This window comes from Apium graveolens, chromosome 1 (assembly GCF_009905375.1).
Source record: "Apium graveolens cultivar Ventura chromosome 1, ASM990537v1, whole genome shotgun sequence".
Lineage (NCBI taxonomy): Eukaryota > Viridiplantae > Streptophyta > Magnoliopsida > Apiales > Apiaceae > Apium > Apium graveolens.
In genome coordinates, this window is record NC_133647.1 from 191,758,297 (window position 1) to 191,782,165 (window position 23,869).

The 23,869-nt window shown below is 35.4% G+C and overlaps 3 protein-coding genes across 4 annotated transcripts; 1 reads left to right on the forward strand and 2 right to left on the reverse strand.

Annotated features, from left to right (window-relative positions):
- Positions 1-336: 336 nt before the first annotated feature.
- Positions 337-942, reverse strand: LOC141714107 (uncharacterized). Its single transcript, XM_074517647.1, has one exon. The coding sequence runs from the start codon at positions 940-942 to the stop codon at positions 337-339; it is 606 nt and encodes a 201-aa protein (XP_074373748.1).
- Positions 943-4,094: 3,152 nt separating this feature from the next.
- Positions 4,095-4,670, forward strand: LOC141714116 (uncharacterized). Its single transcript, XM_074517655.1, has one exon. It carries the CDS (start codon positions 4,095-4,097, stop codon positions 4,668-4,670), a length of 576 nt encoding a protein of 191 aa, XP_074373756.1.
- Positions 4,671-5,517: 847 nt separating this feature from the next.
- LOC141674257 (uncharacterized) lies at positions 5,518-9,305 on the reverse strand. 2 transcript variants are annotated; one of them, XM_074480979.1, is made up of 11 exons: positions 9,151-9,305; positions 7,904-7,995; positions 7,690-7,796; positions 7,551-7,600; positions 7,213-7,286; positions 7,073-7,135; positions 6,668-6,755; positions 6,296-6,358; positions 6,143-6,222; positions 5,993-6,064; positions 5,518-5,916 (listed from the first exon to the last, which is right to left on the reverse strand). In XM_074480979.1, exons 2-11 carry the CDS (start codon positions 7,933-7,935, stop codon positions 5,832-5,834), a joined length of 714 nt encoding a protein of 237 aa, XP_074337080.1. In that variant the 5' UTR covers positions 7,936-7,995; positions 9,151-9,305; the 3' UTR covers positions 5,518-5,831. The 2 variants fall into 2 exon arrangements, with proteins under 2 accessions (XP_074337080.1, XP_074337086.1); XM_074480985.1 differs by having other exon boundaries at positions 7,690-7,760; positions 9,151-9,304.
- Between the last annotated feature and the right edge of the window lie 14,564 nt (positions 9,306-23,869).

Genomic DNA, 23,869 nt, shown 5'->3' on the forward strand with positions numbered 1-23,869 from the left:
CCACTCAGGATATCCAATGAGTTTAAAACACTGATCCTTAACATGTCCCCTTTGCTTACAGTAATCACAAAATTTCTCCAATTTTGCTTTCTTATAATCCTTCTTCACATTAGCAGTATGAGAAAATTTATAACCAGAATTACCACCAGAATTCGACTGAATAGATAAAGCACTCATGTTGATAGGATTAATCTGAAGATTCAGGTTATTCTGTCTCTCAATTTAATTCAACATATGATAAGCTTTGTTTACAGTTGGAAGAGGATCCATACTTAACAAACTGATTTTAACCTGATCATATGATTTGTTTAATCCTACAATAAACTGAATCAATTTTTAAAGCTGATCAGCCTCAACAAACTTGTTCAACATATTGCAAGTACATTTTGTCATTGCGCCACAAGAACAATCAGGAAAAGCTTCTAAGATCTGTAACTGATCCCAAATTTTCTTAAGTTTTCCATAATATTCAGCAATAGATTCATCATGTTGTTCTAGATATATCAATTTCTTATGAAGTTCATACAATTGAGGCGTATTAGAATGACCATACCTTTCCTTGATTTCAAGCCATAGATATCTTGCGGAAGGTGTAAAAATGAAGCTTTCTGCAATATTGTTCTCAATCGAGTACAAAATCCAACATGTGACCATATAGTCATTCCTGATCCACTTTTGTAAATCAATAGAATCATCAGCAGGTCTAGATAAAGTTCCATCAATAAAACCAATCTTGTTCTTTGCTCCGAGTGCTAATTTCACGCTTCTGCTCCAGTTCACATAATTGCTTTCATTGAAAACAATCTGACCTAATTGAGAATTAGAGTTATCTCCTTGAGATAGAAAATACGGATCATTGTAGTTGATCGCAGAATTAACCAATTGAGATTGTGGCTGAAACTGAGATTGCGATTGAGACGATTCTTCACCATTTCTCACCATTTCGATGAAGATCAAGAAGATTCAGATGAAAAATAAAAAAAAATACAGAACTTTTGTTCCGAACTTCAATCAAACACGAACTTCAATCAAACACATAAATTACACACTGAAGCTCTGATACCATGATAAAATCATCATCATTGATGATTTTACGAAGAACTATGAGAAACAATCAAGAAAGATGAAAGAGAGATCAAGTTGGAAAAAGTAATTCCATTAAAATCAGAAGAAGATAAATCTGTTTGTTACTTACAAAAATGAAATGAAACTCACTTATATACAAAGCTATCTACCTAACTTTGTAACTAACCTGACAGCTCAGCATTGCTAAATAAAACTATTTATCTAATATGTACAATATGTAAAAATGAATATATTATATTTCCAGAGTAATAATCCATTTTTCGCGAACCAGTAACACCTAAACACCACCCCCTCACTATTTCTGCAAAATCGGTTGTGAGCAAGGTTTCTGCATTGTTCAAGAGTCCTTCCTTTCTGTTGAGCTTCGCGTAAAGCTCTTTCCAATCACTTCAGCTGCAACAAACAGACCTACTTCAGCTAAAATTTCCCTCTTCTCCATGGACACAAAAGGGAGTATGCAATTACCAAAGTAAGAGGCAGGTAAGGGTAGATCAAGACGAGCACGACAATGATCAGCAACTGTAAAGTTGAGAGGTTCGTGTTCCGAGCCTTCAACCACAGCTGCTCTTGTTTTTTTCATACAAGTCCAGATATAAGCACACACCACCGTGCAAGAAAACACGTATGGTAATTCAGGTTTTTTTTCTAATCACCAAGATTTTTAATGCTTCACTATTTGCCTTTTTCAGAACAAATGTTGCACGAGATATCATCAAAATCATCCGTGCATTCAGCAAATGTGACTGAAACGGAGTCGCCATCTACATAACGAATTTGGAACTGCATTTCAGAATTAATATTCGAGGGTTTTATTAAATTTCCAGTCAAGGGAGAAAAATGTTCAAGAGCACAAGACAAAATAAGAATTTTTTAGTTTTCGTAGATGAAATGAGAAACAAAAAGAAAATTAGAAGAGAAGAGTGAATGCAATCTTTTTATAATGTTGTATTTGAAAGGAAAACGAGTAAAAAATTTCAAAAATTCTCCAAATAGAGATGAAATCTAAACTTAGTTCCTAGGAAAAAGCAGCTGAGAAAATAATAATTAACATTTACTTTTATTAAATTTCTACATAGTTCATATCAATTATTCATGATGGCTTTTTTAGGGAGTGCTCATGTCCGCATGTTAAACTTTGAATTTTATAAATTTAGCTCATTTTAATTGGTGTAGTTTTGTTGCAAGAGGATTTACCATTATTAAAAAATATATTAGTCAATCAAAAAAGTTAAACTATTACTCACAAGATAACTAACTATAAAAAAATAAAATGAAATCTGTTTGTATTAATATTAAATAAAAAAAATACAAAAGAATAGTATATTAGTAAATAAGGACACCTTGTTTTCATGAACGGTTTAACCAAATTTTTTATTTCAGTCGTCACTCGTCCAAAGGGAATTTGGTTGGTCCATATAGGCCTGTCAATGGAGCGAAAATCCGATCCGACCCGATCCGAGGTCATTTTAGCGGATATGGATCGGCCTATTAAAAATCCGATCTGAGATCCGATCCGATAAGAAAAATCCGATTATAAATGGAGCGGATATGGATATAGGCCGATCCGATCCATTAATAACCCGATCCGGTTTATATATATATACATATACACTAAAAATAATTTTTAATAATTTTAATTTTAAACATTTTTATCCTCGAGTCAAGTTCCATTATTTATATTTCGTTTGGTTCGGTGTTTATAGTTCAGTCCATTTCTATAACCCTAATTCTTTTACCTTTTATAGCCGCATAACCCAAATCTCAATTCATATAACACTTTTATTTCTCAATGTCAATTTTTTTCATTGTTAAAATTAAAATACTGTACAACCCAATAGTATGTTTCAAAAAGCGAATTGTAGTTCGTAATTTATCTTTGGACTTCGTTGCATTCTACTTGTTTATTAATATTTTTCAGAATTGTCAATTTAAGATAAATATTGTAATAATTTAAGTTAAATAAAATATACATAAATAGAGCGGATATCCGATCCGAAATCCGTGACCCGAACGGATCCAGATATGGATCGGCCTATAAAAAATCCGGAGCCGATCCGATCCGAATCTGAATCCGAAAAAATAAATGGATATGGATATGGATTTAGGCCGATCCGATCCAAATCCGATCCATTGACAGGCCTAGGTCCATATACTAAAAACATCAAACAAACAGTCTTAATCGTTTAAATCAGTCTCGTCCCGTTCTTTTTGTCTCGTTTAGTGGTTATCAAATGCGCTCTTAGGCCCGCAAGGGTTGACTAAGTTGATTAAAGAGGGGATAACTATTTTCTGGGTAACAGGTTCGAATCTCACGGGAAAAGAATTTATGATTATGGATGTCTCCTGAGTCAGAGGTTGTCACTTAAATGTAATTTACCTTACTTCACGTAATTTGCAGGCTATTACGTGGGCCCGTAAAACTTATCTAATACACACCCGGTAGCTGTTACGAGTTACCTTACGGATTAAAAAAAGGGCCCTTACAAAATTTATCAACCAATGCATCCTTGGTAGACTATATAACCCAAAAAGACCCTAAATCTGTCTTCTTTTTGGTGATCAATCTGGCAAGTTGCAAGCCGAACCTCAACATCAAGAAAGATTACCAATACTGCACTTTGAATGCGAAAGTAATAATAATTAATCTACTTTTACGTTTTCTTGCTCGAAGATTAATCAATACTGGAAACACGTTAATATTCTCACCTTTATACGTAAGCGCATGTCATATTCATGCCATACTAGTTTTTAATTGACTCCTAAATATCACCTACAAGAGATACGACTATTAAATTAAAACATTCGTCGCCTTCTCCCACACCTTACTGTAATTATATACTCAACACTCCCAACTTTGTTCTTCATCCTACCATAAATTAATAATAATAATAATATTGAAAATGACAATCTAGTCACTATATATGTGGTGTTTATAATATATCATGAACACCATTCCACCTCTATTAAAACTAGAGCAATATTTTTCATTTCAATCAATCAAGGATACTATGGGAAACCATGCTTCCTTGTGCAGTTCACGAATCTCAGCTACATCCAAAGCTTCCAAGGTCATATTTCCTGGCGGTGAAGTGCGTCAGTTTCGCCGTCCAGTGAAGGCAGCTGAGCTCATGCTCGAGTCCCCTGGCTCGTTTCTTGCCAACACAAAGGCATTGAATGTTGGTAGAAGATTTACAGCTCTCTCAGCCGATGAAGATTTGGAGTTTGGTAACATCTATATTGTCTTTCCGATGAAGAGGCTGAAGTCGGTTGTCAAAGGAGATGATTTGGATGTGCTTTTTATGGTTGCTAACCCTACAGCTACTACCAACAAGGTGAGGGTTTTGCCAGATTCTACACAAGCTGCATTGCAAAAAAGTGAAGTTGAAGGATTGAAAATTAGCTTTGAAGAAAACGAGGGGTTCTACTCGGGGGAGTTTAAGCATAGGTTATCAGTGTCAAGGTCTAGAAAGCCCATGTTGGATACTATTACAGAGGAGCAGAGCAAAAATTCAAAATGTTTTCCAAGGGCTGCCAGGCAAAACTTTGGTCTGTACCCTAATACAATCATAAACAGCACTATATAACACAAAGCTCAAATTCCAGGCGACTGTCGATCTCACAGATAACTAACTGCGACAGTTACATTCATACTTTCTCGTTTATGCATAAAAAGATTTCAGTGGAAAGAGATTTTGTATTTTCATTTTAGTACAAAAGCGTGTATGTTTATGATCCTACAACAGAAAACACAACTTGTATATAATCTAGTACATAGGTGCCCACAATTGCGATATTCTTTCAAGATGCATACACCAGGAGAGGTCTCTCCACATTAGTTCTATAACATCAGGATACACAGAGGTAACAAATAACATTTTTAAAAGTAGATGATATTCCCCACAATAAATCATTTAATCTACTAAAACCCTTCATAAGCACCTGAATTTTGTACAGTTACAACCTTTGAAACGACAGGTTGCAACTCATCACCAATGGTGTACACGCTATAGTTGCTCTAGGTGATTGAAGAGAGCCGTGGTGTAGAAAAGAATTACTGAATACTACTTTACATATGCATTACCAGCACAAGCCTTGTGCTTCTGAATTTTTCTTCAAAAACACCGTCACAGTCTGTAACTTATAGAAGAGAACTGCACACCCCTGTTTAGACCCCATCTAATTTAACTGCCATCTAATCATTAACGACATAACACTTCAGAGACATCCTTCAAATACCAAAGATTTATTATTACAAACATATATGTCGATATACAAAGGATAGACATGTCATTTCCTCATGATACTATCAATTCATGGCACTCATCCAAAACCTCCTTAATGTCATATGTGAATATTTCTTTGACAGATTCAGGTTCCCTCCAGCCCGATGTCTCATTTTAGTCACAATTAGTGCAAATATGTAGATAACAATAAAGCTGAATAGTGAACTATATAGCAAAGTATAAGATAAAAAGGAACCTGTAACACTGGATTTTTAGAGAAGATTCTAGAAAATATACAACTGGAACACTAAACAACTACAAGGACAGTACAGAAGCATAGAATGGTACCGCAGTTTGTTAATGGTCTAAATCCCAACTGAAAGCATTATCATTAACATGTACAAGTTCCATCAGAAGCAAACAAGTGTTTGCAACCCAGCTGTTCCAGTTACACGTAGACTGGTAGGGCAACTAAGTCTACATGGCTCTCTACAGTATTAACATTAGTCAGTATTTGAACTCTCACATGTCCATGTCATCAAATATTTCCCCATCTTCCTCAAAGCCGCACATATCGTCCATCAGAAAACCCTCATCAACCAAGTTGCTGTCAAAATTAAAGGGCACAAGGATCATATATCAAACCCTATTTGTTCAATTAGTAAAGGAAATATTGAAATTACCTTATACAGCTAAATCGGAAGCTAACAACACGCTTAAGTTTTCTATTATAAAAGAAGAATGTGAATGCCCATCTGAAAAAGTTAAACATAAAACAGTTACAATGGTGGTCAGGTTACTGGTAGATGAGGTATTAATGATACGATTCATACATGGCCCCGCTTTCTAGAAATGAATCGGCATCAGAATCTGGATTGAAACTGTAGATTTCGCATTCTTCTAGTTTCACCACCTGTAAGAATTCATGTCAATGAACAGATGTCTCAAATGTTTGTAAGTTCTAACTTTCTGTTAGGTAACCTCACCTCATCTAAAGCCTTGTACAAGGTAGCCAGCAAAGAACTGCCCTCATTTTCCTCAGCCCAGTCCTGTAACCACAAAAAAAGAGTATAAGCAAAACTTTAAACATTGTAAGCAGTCGCCTAATAATCTTTTGATATTTTTCTTCTCTCTTCAGTGTATTATGTTGGCGAAAACCGAGTACCAAACAGCCTAAGAGGTTATAGACTACTACTTCATAATGAAAATTGGTGCTGAACCATAACTTTTCCGAATTGTATAGGAAAACAGATAATATAAATTCGAGAATCGGGAAAGGAATTTTAAAGTGTATACTAGAGCAGGGGGGTAGGGAGAGGAACAGAGAGAGAGAAGGGGAGGGAGAGAGATAGCAGTACCTTGGCTGCATCAAGCATGTAGACCTCAAAGACCTGCTTAAAATTGTCCCAAGTTTCCTCTGTGAAGAACTGGTGAGCTTTCACTGCACTGGCAAACCGCAAAATATGTCCACGATGTTGTGAAAAAGAGCAAAAAAATTCATGACCCATTCTCTTATAATAGCATACCATTTGGTAGTATTAAACATAAGTATACATGCACCAACTTTGGATAGTTCGGGAAATGGAGAGACTTGAACTCTCAGCTCTTATAAGAGCAACAGTTCAAAAAACTGTCTGTCAAACCATTTGACAACACTCCCAACATAATTAGGGGTGGATTATATAGCAGGTTGCCATGTCGCCACGAAGCTGACAGTGGCATTACCCATAATCCCCCCCTTAACATTTGTAAAGTACAGTTACCTGAAGTCGTAATCCGGATACATGTGATAGAGTGTAAGAATAAGGTAAATCAACATCTTCCGGCTGGACAAAATAGTAAAGAGAGTTACAAAACAAAGAAAAGTGAATGCAGTTCAAAGACGCATTAGTATGGTTATCACCTGGATCTACAAGTCAAATATTCGACCGGAGAGGAAGAGTCAGTATCAGAAGATTGCCCAAGGTAATCTAGAATCTACAACATTAACAAATACACGAGGAATAGCTAGTTTAGGAACCTTAAATATATGGAAAACTGCAAATAAAATATTATGCAACTCTGAAGACACAAGTGATAACAATACACACACACACATTATAATCAGCATTCAACAACGCTGGCTCATAAAGGAAGAACTGTCTTGATACATAATATAATACAAGTTTAATAAGACAAAAATATTGGTTGAAAGGTATAGAAGAGAAAGAAAATATGCATGACTTCAAGAGATCTATTTACCTCGTTCTCCAAACTGAAGGATAGCTTCTTATCTGATCCAGTATGCTTGCCTATGAAAAGAATAAACTTCATTTTTATCTCCTTCAATCCAGATTAATAGCATAAATTCTTGTCACAAAAAGGCATATGATTCACTCACAAGAGTAAGCTTCAAGACAGCCCTTGATGGTACGCTCTCCAAGGTTTACTCGACTCAAAAAGTCATTGATACTAGAATACACAAACCATATTAATGCCCAAACATGTCTACAGAATTTTGAGTAAATAAATTACTGTAAATCATAGTTAAGAATGTGCATGGTTAAGGGGATTTTTTTTAAATATATGTAATAGAGCAAAAGTGTTAAGATTACCGATCAAGAGGAGTGTATTCCAGGTACTTCATTGTAGACAACAAAAAAATGCTTTAATTTATCTTGCACCTGCCTGCACAAATTCCGAGTTCCTGCAGCAAAACAAAGGCTCAATTATCATCCAAAGTCACATAAAATATGGCGTAAGATTGGCACTACATCCACCGTACTAGACGGGTAGTTTGTAAAACACAGCCATCACTTAGGCTTATTATAAATATCAAACAATGCAATAGATATGTTTTTACTTAAAAAACTCAGGAACATGACGGAACATGTGCAATGAGTTCTTGTACTTCGGACCATAACATGTCAAACAGAATACAAGATCTTATACCAAATTAATTTTATTATATATTAATTAATACGTAAATGGACATAACAACTGATATTAATCACGCTAAAACTTATGATGCCACTACAAAATGAATCAAGTCATCAAGTGCACTACTGCAACACAATACCATAGATCAACGTTCGACAACATATCCAATCTAAAACACCTCAAACATTCTATCCACTTCAAAAAGAAAACCTAACAGTTCACATTAGGCACCTAAAAAATGTAACTCTAATCCTTAAATTGTGAAGTTAATATACACACACATCACACATATACATACAGCAAGTGCACCAAGTTCTCGTAATCATGAGTTTCAACAACACAAAATCTTGTATAAATTGAATTCCATTACACAATTAATAGCAGTTCAATTAAGTCCTACTAATAGTATAATGGAGCAATGTTAATTAAATACACATTATCGAGCCAATAATTAATTCCTGATACTTGTACAAATTAAATTCTATTACCCTATTAACAGCAGTTCAATTAAGTTCCTAATAATAGGAGTATTTAAAATAAAGTGATATTAATTAATTACACATAATTAACTCAAAAATTAATTCCTGATACCCTAACATTCTGAAACGAAATTAATTACGCATAACAAACAATCTTCGCAAGATCTCGCTCATAACATAGTTTAAAACCACACAAACACTTCAACACAAATCTCTCTCTCTTCTCTCTCCCTCTGTGGCATCTCATCTCTCTCCCTCTCTCTCTCTCTCGTATCATAGAAAACATCTTAAACAAGTAATTACGAAGTCGAACAACTATAATTTCACAATTCCACTACAAACATCAACGAAAAAGCAAAATAATCTCAGATCTACACAACACATACACACACAACATATAAACACAACTTGTAAAACAAAAAATTAAAAAATACAAAAAATACCTGTAAAAAGAGGAGAATTAAAAGAGACGGTGTTGTTCTTGTTTTGTGTTGATACAAAATTGTGCAAGTATAGTTGTAGTTGAGTCGTGTTGATATTATCTTTCTATCTGTTTAAACTGTTTTATCATTTATTTTTATTTCAATTTAAATTGATAAAGAGGACAGCTGTCAAGTTTTGCTTGTTCTTATCCGATATCACGTACTATTAGACCAGACCACGTTTCTTTGGGATTGGGTTTAATTCTTCTCCGAGTTTTTTGTTCTTCTTTTGTTCAATTATACTTGTAATAATTTGGGAATTTTAGGAACCCATTTTTGGCTTTTAGAATAGAAAAATAGGAAATGTTATTTTAAGAGCATTTTTTTTATTTTCAGAGTAAAGATAGTGATGTTAGGTCACACACTGTAGAAGGGGTGAATACAGTGTATAGTACACTCAAATCGAACTTTAAGAACTTAAGTAACAGAAAACAAACTTTATTGAAACAATAAATTATGTTACAGTATGGAACTGTTACCTCTCAGTGATGAACAAATATCACAAGAGCTGTTAGGGTTATAATGAATAATCTTCTCTAATAATGATAACACTTATAGTGTAAACCCTATATTTGTGTTTATATACTACACAGTTATAAGATAATCGCTAATTGATATGGAATATAATTTTGCTTCCTAAAATATATCAATCAGATATCTTTTCTTCCAAGTATTCCATTCTTTACAGAATTCCTTCTTCATGCATATCTCTTCTTATGTTTATCTTGATCTTCTTTCCTTTAATCAGCTACTGTCCTTATCTGATTGTCCTTCAGCACTTAAGTTCTGATATCTATCTTCTGACAATTATCTCCTGATAACATATGTACTGATATCCTTAAGTCCTGACTTCCAGTATAAGTACTGATCAACAGTTAAGTACTGATTTATTCTGTTCAAGTAAGATCTGAAAGCTAAACATAAAACATATTAGCCATGACATTATCAAATATATCTAACAATCTCCCCCAACTTGTAAATTAACATAATATACAAGTTTAACAGATATTTGATGATGTCAAAAACATTAAGTACAAATGCATGAGAATTAGACTAGATAACTACAACTTACAGTCCTTAAAACTTTTACCAATTTCAACTTCTGATAACAACTTCAGTCTGTATAAATATCAGAATTTAAGCAGTTGTAGATCTTCGACTTGGCTTCATCATTTTCTGATCTCTCTGATGTCAGGAGTTGTTCTGAGATAGTTTTTCAACAAACATTTCTCAGCATATCTGAGTTCATCAATCATTCTCCTTTTGACATCTTTAAGCTCTGCAGTATCTTCACCAGTTTGAAAGATTGCAGCTCTGAGATCATTGATCTTTGCTTTTCTCAACTCCTGATCTAGTCTTATGACATAAGCTTTGTCAAACTCTAGATTGAATTCAAGTCCCTTAATACCAAGATATGTTCTGATCTGTGCAGTATTAGGCTTCATATCAACAATATCACCATTGTGATCTCTGTACTTTGGAACATATATGTTGTCAGACTTAACAGAATAAAGCCTTTTCTGTCTCTGAATCTATTCTTTTAAGTAGTTTGCAGCAGTCTCTGTTATTCTGTCATCCACTTGAAGTAAGAAAAGTACATGCTCTAATTCTTCAAAATACTTCAATGGAATGGCATTTTGTCTTATATGATAAACCCTACCATCTGTCATGAAATACAACATGATGTATTCTTTCAAGTAGGTATGGTAAACCATCTGTACAGATTCCAGTTGATTCAATCTCTCAGGAGTTGCTCCAATACCTGGTTCACTCAAGGAAGTTGGATCATTGGTAGTGTTGTGTACTCTTCTTTCTTCAGCACTTCCCAATCCAGTTTTATCTCTAGCTTCCTTTCCAGTAACTACTCTTGCTTCAAAACCACTTGCAGTAGTCTTCAAAGATTGAGTCTGTTTTGCTTTAGTGAATCCCGGTAGGAGTGTCTTTGATCTATTTTCTGATATCAAGTTAACTTGAGCTCTGTCAGAGGTTACTTGCTTCTTCTGAATATCAGAACTTACAATTTCTTGACTCTGAACAACTTGAGCCATGTCAGAGGTTATTTTAAGAACTTTTCTTGAAGTCAGAGCAAGATCATCTTTTTCATCAGTAATTTCTTCTTCCTCAGGAGGTACATAAACCTTGATAGGTTCACCAACTTTTTCTTTACCCTTGGATCTTGGATCTATCTGTGGTTGTGATCTAGCCAACGTTGCTTCAGTATGTGTCCTTTCTTTGATCACAATGCCTTTGAGTTTTGGAAGTGACTTTTTACCAGAAGCTTCAGATTTAGATGTGACTTTCTCTGATTTAAGTCTGGCTTCTTCTTCCTTTAAACTTTCCAAGTCCATTCCTGGATTTTCTTGAAGAAATAACTGTCTTGACATTTCCTCATCAAGATCTAGAAGTTCATCAAAACTTATCCTTTTACCAGCAGCAGAACTTATTCTTTTCCCAGTATCAGAACTTGTCTTGTGACTAGCTTGTCTTGATGTAAACCTTCTACCTTGACTATGACCGCTACCCATTCCAGAGTATCCTTGATCATCATTTCCATCATCCTTTCCTTGCAGTGTCTTGTTAGTGTTGCATTTGGACTTAATTACCTTCTCCCCCTTTTTGGCATCAGCAGGTAGTAAAAGAGAGATAAGTAATTCCACTGAGGATTGGATTTCAGTAAGTTGCGATTGCTGAGAAGCTTGATTTGTCAGAATGTCATCAATCTGAGCTTGTTGTTTCTCTTGAGTTTTCTCAATATAAGCAATCCTGTCAATGGTAGGTTGAAAGAACTTTTTCTTATCAATTTTCCAAACTTGTTCTTGTTTGATAAAGTTCTCCTGAATCTTGTGTAGCTCTGCATGAGTAGTTGAATGAAGACCATGTAGATGTTTAATACTCAATGCAGTGACTCTAAGCTGGGTTTTTAAATCATCAGAATTTAACATTTCATCAGCTTTAGTCAAGTGCTCAGCAAGATGTATTGCAGTTGGAACACATGAAACTGAGTTTCATTCCTTAGTCCACTCCTGACCGGCAGGAGTTTCACTCCAAGGTACTGGTGCGGCCCCGGTAACAAACTTCTTTACCAGTTCAGACTTAGGAAGAGTCTGTTGAGGAGTATGTCCTGAAGGACCTGCTTCATCAGCATCTACAGTTGGAGCAGCATCACCAGTATCTCCAGCATTTGTAGCATCAGAACTTAAAGAATCAATATCTTCTGATAAGACAACAGTGTGAGTAGCAATAGAGGCTTCAGTATCCTCTAATTGCTGATCTGATACTAAGTTATGATCAACAGCCATATCCTGATGCTCACCTAAAGTCTGATCATCAGCATCTTGATGCAGAGAAGGTGTTGATGATAACTCTGGAGTTTGAACAGCATCAGTAACAGGTGTTGTGGAAGGATTATTTGATGTTGGAGCTTCTAAGAGAAATACTTCAGACACAACCAAGTGTTGAACATCAATATCAGCACTTGTGCATGGATCAACAAGAGACACAGATGGTGAGTTAGCCTTGTCAGATACAGCTTCCTGAGATGGAGTTGATGGAGAAGAAGTGACTGGAGCAAATTCCTTGTCTTGTGAGATCAGAGATTCCTGATCCCCTTCCTTATCTACTTCCTCTTCATCATCTGAAACTGGCCTTTGTGCCCTCTGTTTCTTGTACTTCCTTGTTGATTTGGATTCCTTGGGAGTTTCAGGAACTATCATTCGTCTAAGCCTCTTGAGAAGCCTAGAACCCCCAATTTCAGAATCCTTCTGAGAAACCTCTTTCTCAGCTTCAGTAACAGCAGGTTCTCTAGCAGGAACCGGTTCCTCAGAATCAGATTCATCGCTCAATGCAATCCTCCTTCTCTTTTGAGATGTTTGAGGAATATTCTTTGTCCTCTTTGGCTTGGAAGATGAAGATTTCACAGTAGGTGCTGAAGATGAAGGTCGAGCAGTCTGTGAAGTTGAGAGATAGGATTTGAGATATGTTCTGAGGGTAGGTTGAGTAGAATGAGAGGTAGGTACTGAGGTTGATGGATTTTGGGTGTTTGGAGTTGGTTGGACATCAGAGTAAACAGATCTATAAGTATCAGGATCAGCATTTACCAGGATCTATTTTACAGACTTAGGAATCTGTAATGGTCTAACCACTTTTTTCTTAGTATCAGCATTTACCAGGTCATTAAAGTATCGTTTTGTAACCTTAAAAGGTGGGGTTTGAGTGCTGACTAAATGAGGTTCATCAGTACAGTAAGTGTAAATAAGTTGACAGAATCTAGCAAAATAAACAACATCTCGATCCTCTGTCATCCTATCCCCAATAAAACCAATTATTCCAGTTGCAAAATCAAAATGAGTTTGATGAATAATAGCATACCCTATGTGCTGACTCAGAATTGTGATAGCATCAAAATTTGAACATTTGTTCCCAAAAGCTTTGGTGATGCAATCAAAGAAGAAACTCCATTCTCTTCTGATATTAGCCCGTTTCAACTGTCCAAGTTTCGTCAGACTCTTTTCATATCCCAATTCAGCCGTTAACTCCCGAAGGGCTGAGTCCTCTGGAATTGAGAAAGTACAATCTTCTGGAAGATGTAAAGCCCTGCGTACTGTACCAGGAGTGACTACAAAGGATGAATCACCCACTTGGAAGATAATACTGGGAGTTCCACGTTGACCACCATCATCAAAAAGTCCAGTCCTCCAAAACCTCAGAACTTGTTGGCTTGAAAAGAATTCAGGCTGTGTTAATGCATACCCAACCTCACTATGTGCAAGAAGATCTTGCACAAAGTGCAATTCAGATGGAGCTTCAGTGTGATCAAGAAATGCAGCATAGTTGTTGGGGACAAACTTAGCTCCATCAATGATTAAATCCTTTGGTGCCATGTGAAAAAAAATGAGATTCAAGTATGCCTGTTAGGTGTTTGAGATAATGTCTGTATGAAAAAACAACGTAAGAAAGAAATAGAAGGAGAGTAAAAGTAAGGAGAGAGATAAAATATAAAGAAAATAAAAGATTAAAGAAATCTTCTCTCTGTTGTACTTATACTCTGAACAAAAATATTATCGTTGGACACCTGTCAGACATGCAGTAATAACGGACAGTTACTGGGCTCGAGAAAATAGGAATCATTACTTACCCAGTTGCCTAGTTTCAAGGAAAAACCGTTCCATTTATCAAGAGAAACAGTTTTAATTCAAAATTTAAACCGTTAGCACTGATTGAATTATTTTTCACTGCATCATTGATATTCTGAAAATACATCACATGAAAATGACCAAGATAAATTAGATAAGTAAGTGCTGAAAATGAATCAGAACTTAATATAAAAAAAATTTTATATGGTCATCAGAATATCAATCAGGATTTATCAACACAAGATAAAATAACTCAGAGACAAAATCTTGAAGGAAAAACAACTTTCATTAATATATCAAGATAATACATTTATGAAATGGAAATTACATCAATACTTATACAAGATTTTCCCTAAACTTCTAATCCTAACATCCACAGCCTTAGTCCTAGCTAAGAAGCCTGACAAAGCTGATGATGAAGAAAAACAGGAAGAAGACGAGATTAAGTCATCTTCTTCTTCCTACTCTCGACAAACAGAATGGCGAGTCGGATGATTCGCTCTTGCTGGCGGAGAGCTTCCAGCCTTTCCTCATCCAATCGCTCCAGATGGCGATGGTAGTCCATATGGAAGAACAGAAGGTGCGTCAGTACCTCCTGTGGGACAGAGTCCCATATCTCCTCAGGAATGGCTGTGACATGCCATTCCTGCTGCCACTCGGCACAACTTAGCTCCATATTGAAGTTTTGGTAGTTCAAAAATATGTTGTATCTGACCATTATGTTTTTGAAAGAAGAAGTATGAAGATAAGTGTGTGAGAATAATTTGATGGAAAGACTGATGTGAAGTGGCTGCTTATATAGGCAAGAGAATGCCAGGAGACGCAAAGAAATTGAATGCTGACAGGTAGAATTAATTCTACCTCTTCTCCCTAGATTTTGAAAAAGAATAACATTCATTGGAAAAAGGAATCATGGTTTAAACCGCACAAGAAACAAGAAACAGTGGACTGTTCAAGTACGAATACCATTAATCCTAATCATAGTGACTATTAATCTTCCACTTCAACATATTCTAGTTCGAACTGAGACTGTTATCAAATTTTATTCACAGATAAGCCAAGTAAAGGATTAGACTGAGAAATCATAACTTAGACCTATACCAGAACTTAACAGTCATCAGAACATAATTTCTTAACTCGAAAAAGGAATGCCCATCTTAGTAAATCCTCATACAAGTTCTGAGTTATAGACTTCAGAACTTAATCATCAGAACGTGTAACTAGAACTTGTCCTCAGAATTTGTGCAATAATGACACAATGACTGTTTATCTAAAATAACATAGACCACCACAGAAATTTTCATCATTCAGATGGAGTGATTAGTGTGTGCATTAAGCTAAATAACAGACAAAGAGTAAAGTCTGATTCACTTCAGTACATCTTAGAAATAAGGCATAACTAAAATTTTGCTAAAGAGCTGTCATTGTCCTGAAACCTACTGATGAATGAGTTCATGCTTGAGTCCACCTCAACTGTTTTGTGCTAATTTTATGCATCTTTTGAAATTCTATTTTACAGTGGCTTCTCAGTGTAAGTGAGTCACGACTGTTTATCAGAATTTATGCTATTATCAGAGTATTTCTCCAGTAATCATAGAGTGTGAAAAGTCACCAAGAAAATATTTTGCTTTTCTAATGCATATCTACTTAATACCAGCAATGCATTTGGGTCGTCCCTTCCACATTTTTACTCTAGATCTCAAAGGAGTACCTGATTTTATTCTTTGATCTTTTTGTTTTTTCTTTTGATAAGTGAGGTTTATCAGCACTTAGTACATTCAGCAGTTTTACTAGTATCAGAACTTAACAGATGAGTAGCATTATTCTAATTTGTGACTTAGTAATAAGATATAAAAAGTAAACTTAACTAAGCTCAATTATCAGAATTTGCTAGTGTCATAGGGTTTCCACTGAAATAATTACTTCTTACATGGAATCATTTGTTTATTGAAGACTACTAGGTCAGTATCTAGCACAGTTATCCTCATAGGATTGAATAGGTACTTGAACAGACATATCACTTATCAGAGTTTAGAAACATATATCAGACAACAGTCAGTACTTAAAGACATTTATCAATTAAGCACATAATACACAATGAGATTAATTCTGTAAATACTAAGCATAAAGTGATAACACAGAACAAGACTAAGCAGATTTAGAGAAAGAACCTGAAACCATTCCAAGTTCATTTACCAATCTTGTAAAAGTAGCTTCACACAGTGGTTTTGTGAAGATATCTGCTAGTTGTTGATCTGTGGGAACAAAATGCAATTCCACTGTACCTTCATCCACATGTTCCCTGATGAAGTGGTACCTGATGCTGATGTGCTTTGTCATTGAGTGTTGAACTGGATTACCTGTCATAACAATAGCACTTTGATTATCACAGTAAATAGGGATTTTGAAATATGTTAACCCATAATCCAGTAACTGATTCTTCATCCAAAGAATCTGTGCACAACAGCTTCCTGCAGCAATATACTCTGCTTCTGCAGTTGATGTGGAAATTGACTTTTGTTTCTTGCTGTACCAAGAAACCAATCTACCTCCAAGAAATTGGCAGCTTCCACTTGTGCTTTTCCTGTCAATTTTACAACCTGCAAAATCTGCATCTGAGTAACCTATTAGTTTAAAATCTGATTCTCTAGGATACCATAATCCCAGAGCAGCTGTTCCTTTAAGATACTTAAAGATTCTTTTTACAGCTGTTAAGTGAGGTTCTCTTGGATCTGTTTGAAATCTTGCACAAAGACAGGTAGCATACATGATATCAGGTCTACTAGAAGTTAGATAGAGTAGAGAGACAATCATACCTCTGTAGTCAGTAATATCTACTGATTTACCGGTATCCTTATCCAGTTTTGTCGCAGTGGCCATTGGAGTGGATGCACTTGAACAATCTTGCATTCCAAATTTTTTCAGCAAGTTTCTGGTGTACTTGGTTGGACAAATAAAAGCGCCTTCCTCATTCTGCTTGACTTGAAGGCCCAGAAAATAGCTAAGTTCCCCCATCATACTCATCTGATATCTTGACTGCATTAGTTTGGCAAACTTTTTGCAAAGTTTGTCATTTATAGATCCAAAAATGATATCATCAACATATATCTGGACCAGAAGTAAGTCCTTTCCATGGTTGAGGTAGAACAGTGTTTTGTCTATTGTCCCTCGGTTGAATCCACTTTCCAGAAGAAACTGAGCTAAAGTCTCATATCATGCTCTAGGAGCTTGCTTAAGTCCATAAAGTGCTTTGTCAAGCCTGTAGACATAATCTGGATGTTTGGTATCTACAAAACCTGGAGGTTGTTCAACATATACCTCCTCCAATTCTCCATTGAGAAAAGCACTTTTCACATCCATTTGAAAGACAGTAAACTTTTTGTGAGCAGCATAAGCCAAGAATATCCTTATGGCTTCTAACCTAGCAACTGGTGCAAATGTTTCATCATAATCAATTCCCTCTTGTTGAGAATATCCTTTTGCAACCAGGCTTGCCTTATTCCTTGTAATTATACCATCACTGTCAGTTTTTTTTCTGAATACCCACTTTGTTCCAACAACAGATCTATTCTTTGGTCTTGGCACTAGGGTCCAGACTTTGTTTCTTTCAAATTCATTCAACTCTTCCTGCATTGCTTGCACCCAATCAACATCTTGAAGAGCTTCTTCCACTTTCTTTGGCTCAGTCTGAGAGAGAAAAGAATTGTAAAGACATTCATTTGAAGTACCTGTTCTAGTTCTGACACCTGCATCAGGATTTCCAATTATCAAATCAGGTGTATGTGATTTTGTCCACTTCCTTGCAGATGGAAGGTTTTCTCTAGAACTGGATGCTCCCCCAAGATCCATGCTATTTTCATTTTCATTTTCTGATGCTCCCCCTGAAACTATGCTCTATGAGTTGGATTCTTCAGTATTTAGATTTTCAGCACTATCAGAACTTGGCTTATCAGAACTTGAAGAGCCAGATGTATGTTCTGATATTTCTTGAGATGTGGTAGGATCTTGAGTATGCTCCCCCTGCATAGGTGCATCTTCCTTTGACGTAGTCTCTACAGTTTCAATAACATCAGAGTTTAATCCATCAGAGTTTACAGTATCAGGACTTAGACTATCAGGATTTTCTGTATCAGAATTTGAGTCTTCATTTTCAAATCTCAGCTGATCATGGTCAATGAAATCTTCAAGACCAGTAATATTTTTGTCATCAAAAGAGACATTGATAGATTCCATGACCACTTTTGTTCTCAAATTATAGACTCTGAAGGCTTTTGTGGAAAGTGGATATCCAACAAAGATTCCTTCATCAGCTTTTAGATCAAACTTTGATAGTTGTTCAGGATGAGTCTTGAGAACAAAATACTTGCATCCAAATACATGAAAATATTTCAGATTTGGCTTCTTTTTCTTCACCATCTCATATGGTGTTTTTCCATGCTTGTTAATGAGTGTTGCATTTTGAGTAAAACAAGCAGTCTGCACTGCTTCAGCCCAGAAATAGGTTGGAAGCTTTGCTTCTTCAAGCATTGTATGTGCAGCTTCAATGAGAGTTCTATTCTTCCTTTCAACAACTCCATTTTGCTGTGGAGTTCCAGGAGCAGAAAATTCCTGCTTTATTCCATGGCTTTTGTAGAACTCTTCCATTATCAAATTCTTGAACTCAGTGCCATTATCACTCCTTAAAACTTTCACAGAATCTTTGACCATTTTATCCAGATGTTTGATATGATCAATCAAGGTTGATGCAGTTTCACTTTTTGTATGCAAGAAATACACCCATGTGTATCTGGTGAACTCATCCACTATGACCAACGCATACTTCTTCTTTGCAATAGACATGACATTTACTGGACCAAATAGATCAACATGTATTAGATGATAAGGCTCAAGAATTGATGATTCAGTCTTGCTCTTGAATGAAGATTTTCTTTGTTTGGCTTTCTGACATGAATCACAAAGACCATCAGGAGCAAATACTGTGTTTGGCAATCCTCTCACAAGATCTTTCTTGACCAGTTCATTTATATTGTTGAAATTTAAATGAGAGAGTTTCTTATGCCAATTCCAGCTTTCTTCAATTGATGCTCTACTCATTAGACAGATTGCAGAACCATCAGTACTTGTTGAAAGCTTAGCTTCATAAATGTTACCACACCTGTATCCTTTCAGAACAACTTTGCCTTTAGATTTACTCACAATTTCACAGTGTTCTTCAAAGAAATCAACATGATAACCTCTGTCACAGATTTGACTTATACTCAGTAGGTTGTGTTTAAGTCCTGAGACTAGAGCTACTTGTTTAATTATGACATTTCCAAGATTGATATTGCCATATCCCAATGTTTTTCCAATGTTGCCATCTCCATAAGAAACACTTGGGCCAGCTTTCTCCACAAAGTCTGATAGCAGGGCCTTATTTCCAGTCATATGTCCTGAACATCCACTGTCCAGAACTAGAATATTTTTCCTGTTGCCCTGCAATCACAAATACCACTAATTATTAATTTTAAGGACCCAGACTTGCTTGGATCCTTTGGCCTTATTAAGTTTGTTAACATTTGCAGCAGATTTAGCATCAGAGTTTATGTTAACATTTTTCTTATCAGAACTTACACTATCAGACTTTGAATCAGAATTTACACTAGAAGGAACAATGGAAACTTTCTTCAAAGAAGGTTTTATTTGATAATAATCATAGTACAAACTATGATATTCCTTACAAGTATAAATGGAATGTCATAAACTACCACAATGAAAACAAGGATTTTGTGGTTTGTATCTAACAGACTGACTCTTAACTCCTGATTTTGAAGGTAAGGAGTTAATATTCTTATTCTTCCTGCAAAAAGAAGCCAGATGGTTAGAACTTCCACAGTTATGACATGTTTTCCTAGGAGCATCAAGAACAGGTTTATAATCATTGCTTTTATTCACACCTTCCTTTCCATTCCTATTTTTCCTAGGTGATTTTACCTTGTTTGCATTCTTGACATCTTTCAGCTTATGTTTAAGCTGTTTCTTTGTCATTAAGCCTATGTTCACTTCAGCTGTCTTTTCCTGTTTTAGTTTATCAGAAGTTAATTTCTTTGTAACTTCTGATTTTTCATTTTCAGACTTTACAGTTACAAACTTAACAGGTTTTAACTTTGGCTTTTGTTTATCAACAGACTTAATTTCTTCAGTTCCTTTATCTTTCTTATCTTCTCCATAACCTAAGCCCTCTTTCCAGTTTCCACTACTTAGCAAATTTTGAGTTGTTTTGCCAGAGTTAGTCCAAGTCCTGATAATCTCTCTTTCCTTTTCTAACTCAGTTTTTAGAGATTCATTTAATTTTAGCACTTTATTCCTAACATAAAAAGCATCATCTCTATCCTTCTGAGTTTGATGGAACATGACTAACTCTTTTTCTAAGAAATCATTTCTTTTCTTAAATGCAAGATTTTCAGAAGTTAACCTTTCACATGTTAAAGTTTGATCTCTATCGCTAACAAACATGGTTTTAAGATATCTTCTCAACTCATTAATATCATCAGTATGAAAAGCATAAGTAGTCTGAGGTACCTTTGTTTCAGCAGCTTCAGAACTGCTCTCAGCACTTTCTTTATCAGCATTTGCCATCAATGCATAGTTTTCCTCACTTTCAGAGTCTGAGGTGTCTGTCCAGCTTTTCTGCTTTGTGACAAGAGCCTTGCCTTTGTCACCCTTTACCTTCTTGCAGTCAGGAGATATGTGGCCTTTCTCACCACAGTTATAGCATTTAACATTGGTGTAATCTCCTCTGTCAGACTTTTCTCCTCTGCCTTCAGATCTTCTGAAATTCTTCTTATCAGAACTTATGCCTTTCCTGGAAAACTTTTTTCCCTTCCTGAACTTCCTGTATGCAATCTTTGTGATTCCTTTCACCATAAGAGCACACAGCTTCATCATCTCCTCATCAGCATCAGTCTCAGGCAAGCTTTCAGAATCTGAGTCATCATCACTCTCAGAACTTGATGACTCGGTATCAGACTTTATGAAAAGAGTTTTTCCCTTGTCTTTCTTTGAGGAAGCTGCTTTGGGGAATTCTTCTTCAGCCTTAAGAGCAATTGTCCTTGACTTTCCTCCTTTCTTCTTGCTTCTTTGTTCCATCTCCAGCTCATGAGTCTTGAGCATCCATAGATTTCGTCAAGAGTTGTTTCATCAAGATTGTAGTTGTCTCTTATTGTCGTTGCCTTCAAATCCCAGCATTCAGGAAGAGCTAACAGGAACTTAAGGTTTGAATCTTCAAGATCATACTCTTTATCAACCAATGACAAATCATTCAAAAGTTTGACAAATCTATCATATAAATTATTCAATGACTCATTAGTCTTTGAGTCAAAGTGTTCATACTCTTGAGTGAGTATTGTCTTCCTGTTCTTCTTAATTGTGTCAGTTCCCTGACACCTTGTTTCCAGAGCATCCCATATCTCCTTAGCAGTCTTGCAGTTGATTACCATGTTTGACATTACATTATCAATGGCACTATGCAGTAAGTGTCGTACCTTAGCATCCTTAGCAATTGATGCTATGTCTTCAGCAGTATAATTACTCTTCTCCTTTGGTACGATCTTTGCTGCTTCACCTGCAACTGCAACAGCGAGTTTGGTTGGTTTGTGAGGGCCTTCTTTCATTCTATCAAGGTATTCTGGATCTGTTGCTTTCAGTAACATGGTCATCCTTACCTTCCATATGGGATATTCAGATGGTCTCAGTATGGGAACTCTGATGGTCTCATACCGACTCTGAATTTGTGTCTTTGGTGGTTCCTCAGTTTTGGTAGGCTTAGTTGGAGTTTCTGTGTCCGACATGATTGTGTTTGGATCTTTAACTGTATGTATGTTAACAGATAGGCTCTGATACCAATTGTTAGGTCACACACACTGTAGAGGGGGTGAATACAGTGTATAGTACACTCAAATCGAACTTTAAGAACTTAAGTAACAGAAAACAAACTTTATTGAAACAATAAACTCTGTTACAGTATGGAACTGTTACCTCTCAGTGATGAACAAATATCACGAGAACTGCTAGGGTTACAATGAATAATCTTCTCTAATAATGATAACACTTATAGTGTAAACCCTATATCTGTGTTTATATACTACACAGTTACAAGATAATCGCTAATTGATATGGAATATAATTTTGCTTCCTAAAATATATCAATCAGATATCTTTTCTTCCAAGTATTCCATTCTTTACAAAATTCCTTCTTCATGCATATCTCTTCTTATGTTTATCTTGATCTTCTTTCCTTTAATCAGCTACTGTCCTTATCTGATTGTCCTTCAGCACTTAAGTTCTGATATCTATCTTCTGACGATTATCTCCTGATAACATATGTACTGATATCCTTAAGTCCTGACTTCCAGTATAAGTACTGATCAACAGTTAAGTACTGATTTATCCTGTTCAAGTAAGATCTGAAAGCTAAACATAAAACATATTAGCCATGACATTATCAAATATATCTAACAAGTGAGAATATCAAATTACTCTGGCATTGATTTGTTTCAAGAGTTATTTATGTGTATTCAGTCTTCACGGGGTTGGTTATGTCATTTCACCAATCACTTGCTCTGAAAATAAAAAATATGACTCTAGAAATAACATTTTCAAGAAAAACAATGCGAAAAAATTAAATTATACTTATATTAGTTTTCTTTCCGGAGCTAATGATTACGTATTCATGAACAATTTTATTTTTTCACTCTTTATTCTCTAGAAGTAAAATCTTCGAAAGTAATATTTCTCTAAATTTTTTAATTTTGGAGGAATGGAATTAATATTTGCATTTTTTATATTTACAAAGTTATGTAGTTGGATGTATAATATGAGGTGAAACAATATTATATTTGTATAATATTTTCCCTTTTATCTATTTAAATATTTTTTTCTCTATATTTCTTGTTAACATTGCTATCAAATATAAGAGTTGCGATAAATTAAATCGACGGACCGGGTAAAATTGTAAAACGTAGTCAAATATGTATCATGGCCGTCATTATATGTTATTATATTCTTGTACATGACCTTTATATTTATTTTCCTCTATTATGTTTAATTTGTTTTTTCTTTTTAGCTTTATAAATTATTAACTATTTTTTTAATTGGATAAATGTAGAATATTATGATAGCTTTTTTGGAACGAGTCCATATCTTTTCAAAAAATTTATGAGCCTAACTGGGTAATTTTATAGCCCACATGTTTTCTATATAAACTGGACTACGATCTACAGAAACAAACGACAAGTACTGTCAAGTGTTTGAAAAGCGTAATAACAGCAACAAAAAGAAGAAGATGAGTTTCTGGAGATACTCGGCGGGCCATGTTATTCAGGTACTAAGTTATTCTTATATGTTTCTTTCGTTTATGTAATATTTTATTGTTGGTGTGGACCTTGTCCTCTTCAAAGTTTTTCAGTTAAACTAAGTTTTTTGTTTTGTTTAATTTTAGGTCGTTAAAACGCATCCCCAATCCATTATTATTCCAAGCCAGAGATTGCTCGTTGCCGCGTGGATTGTTT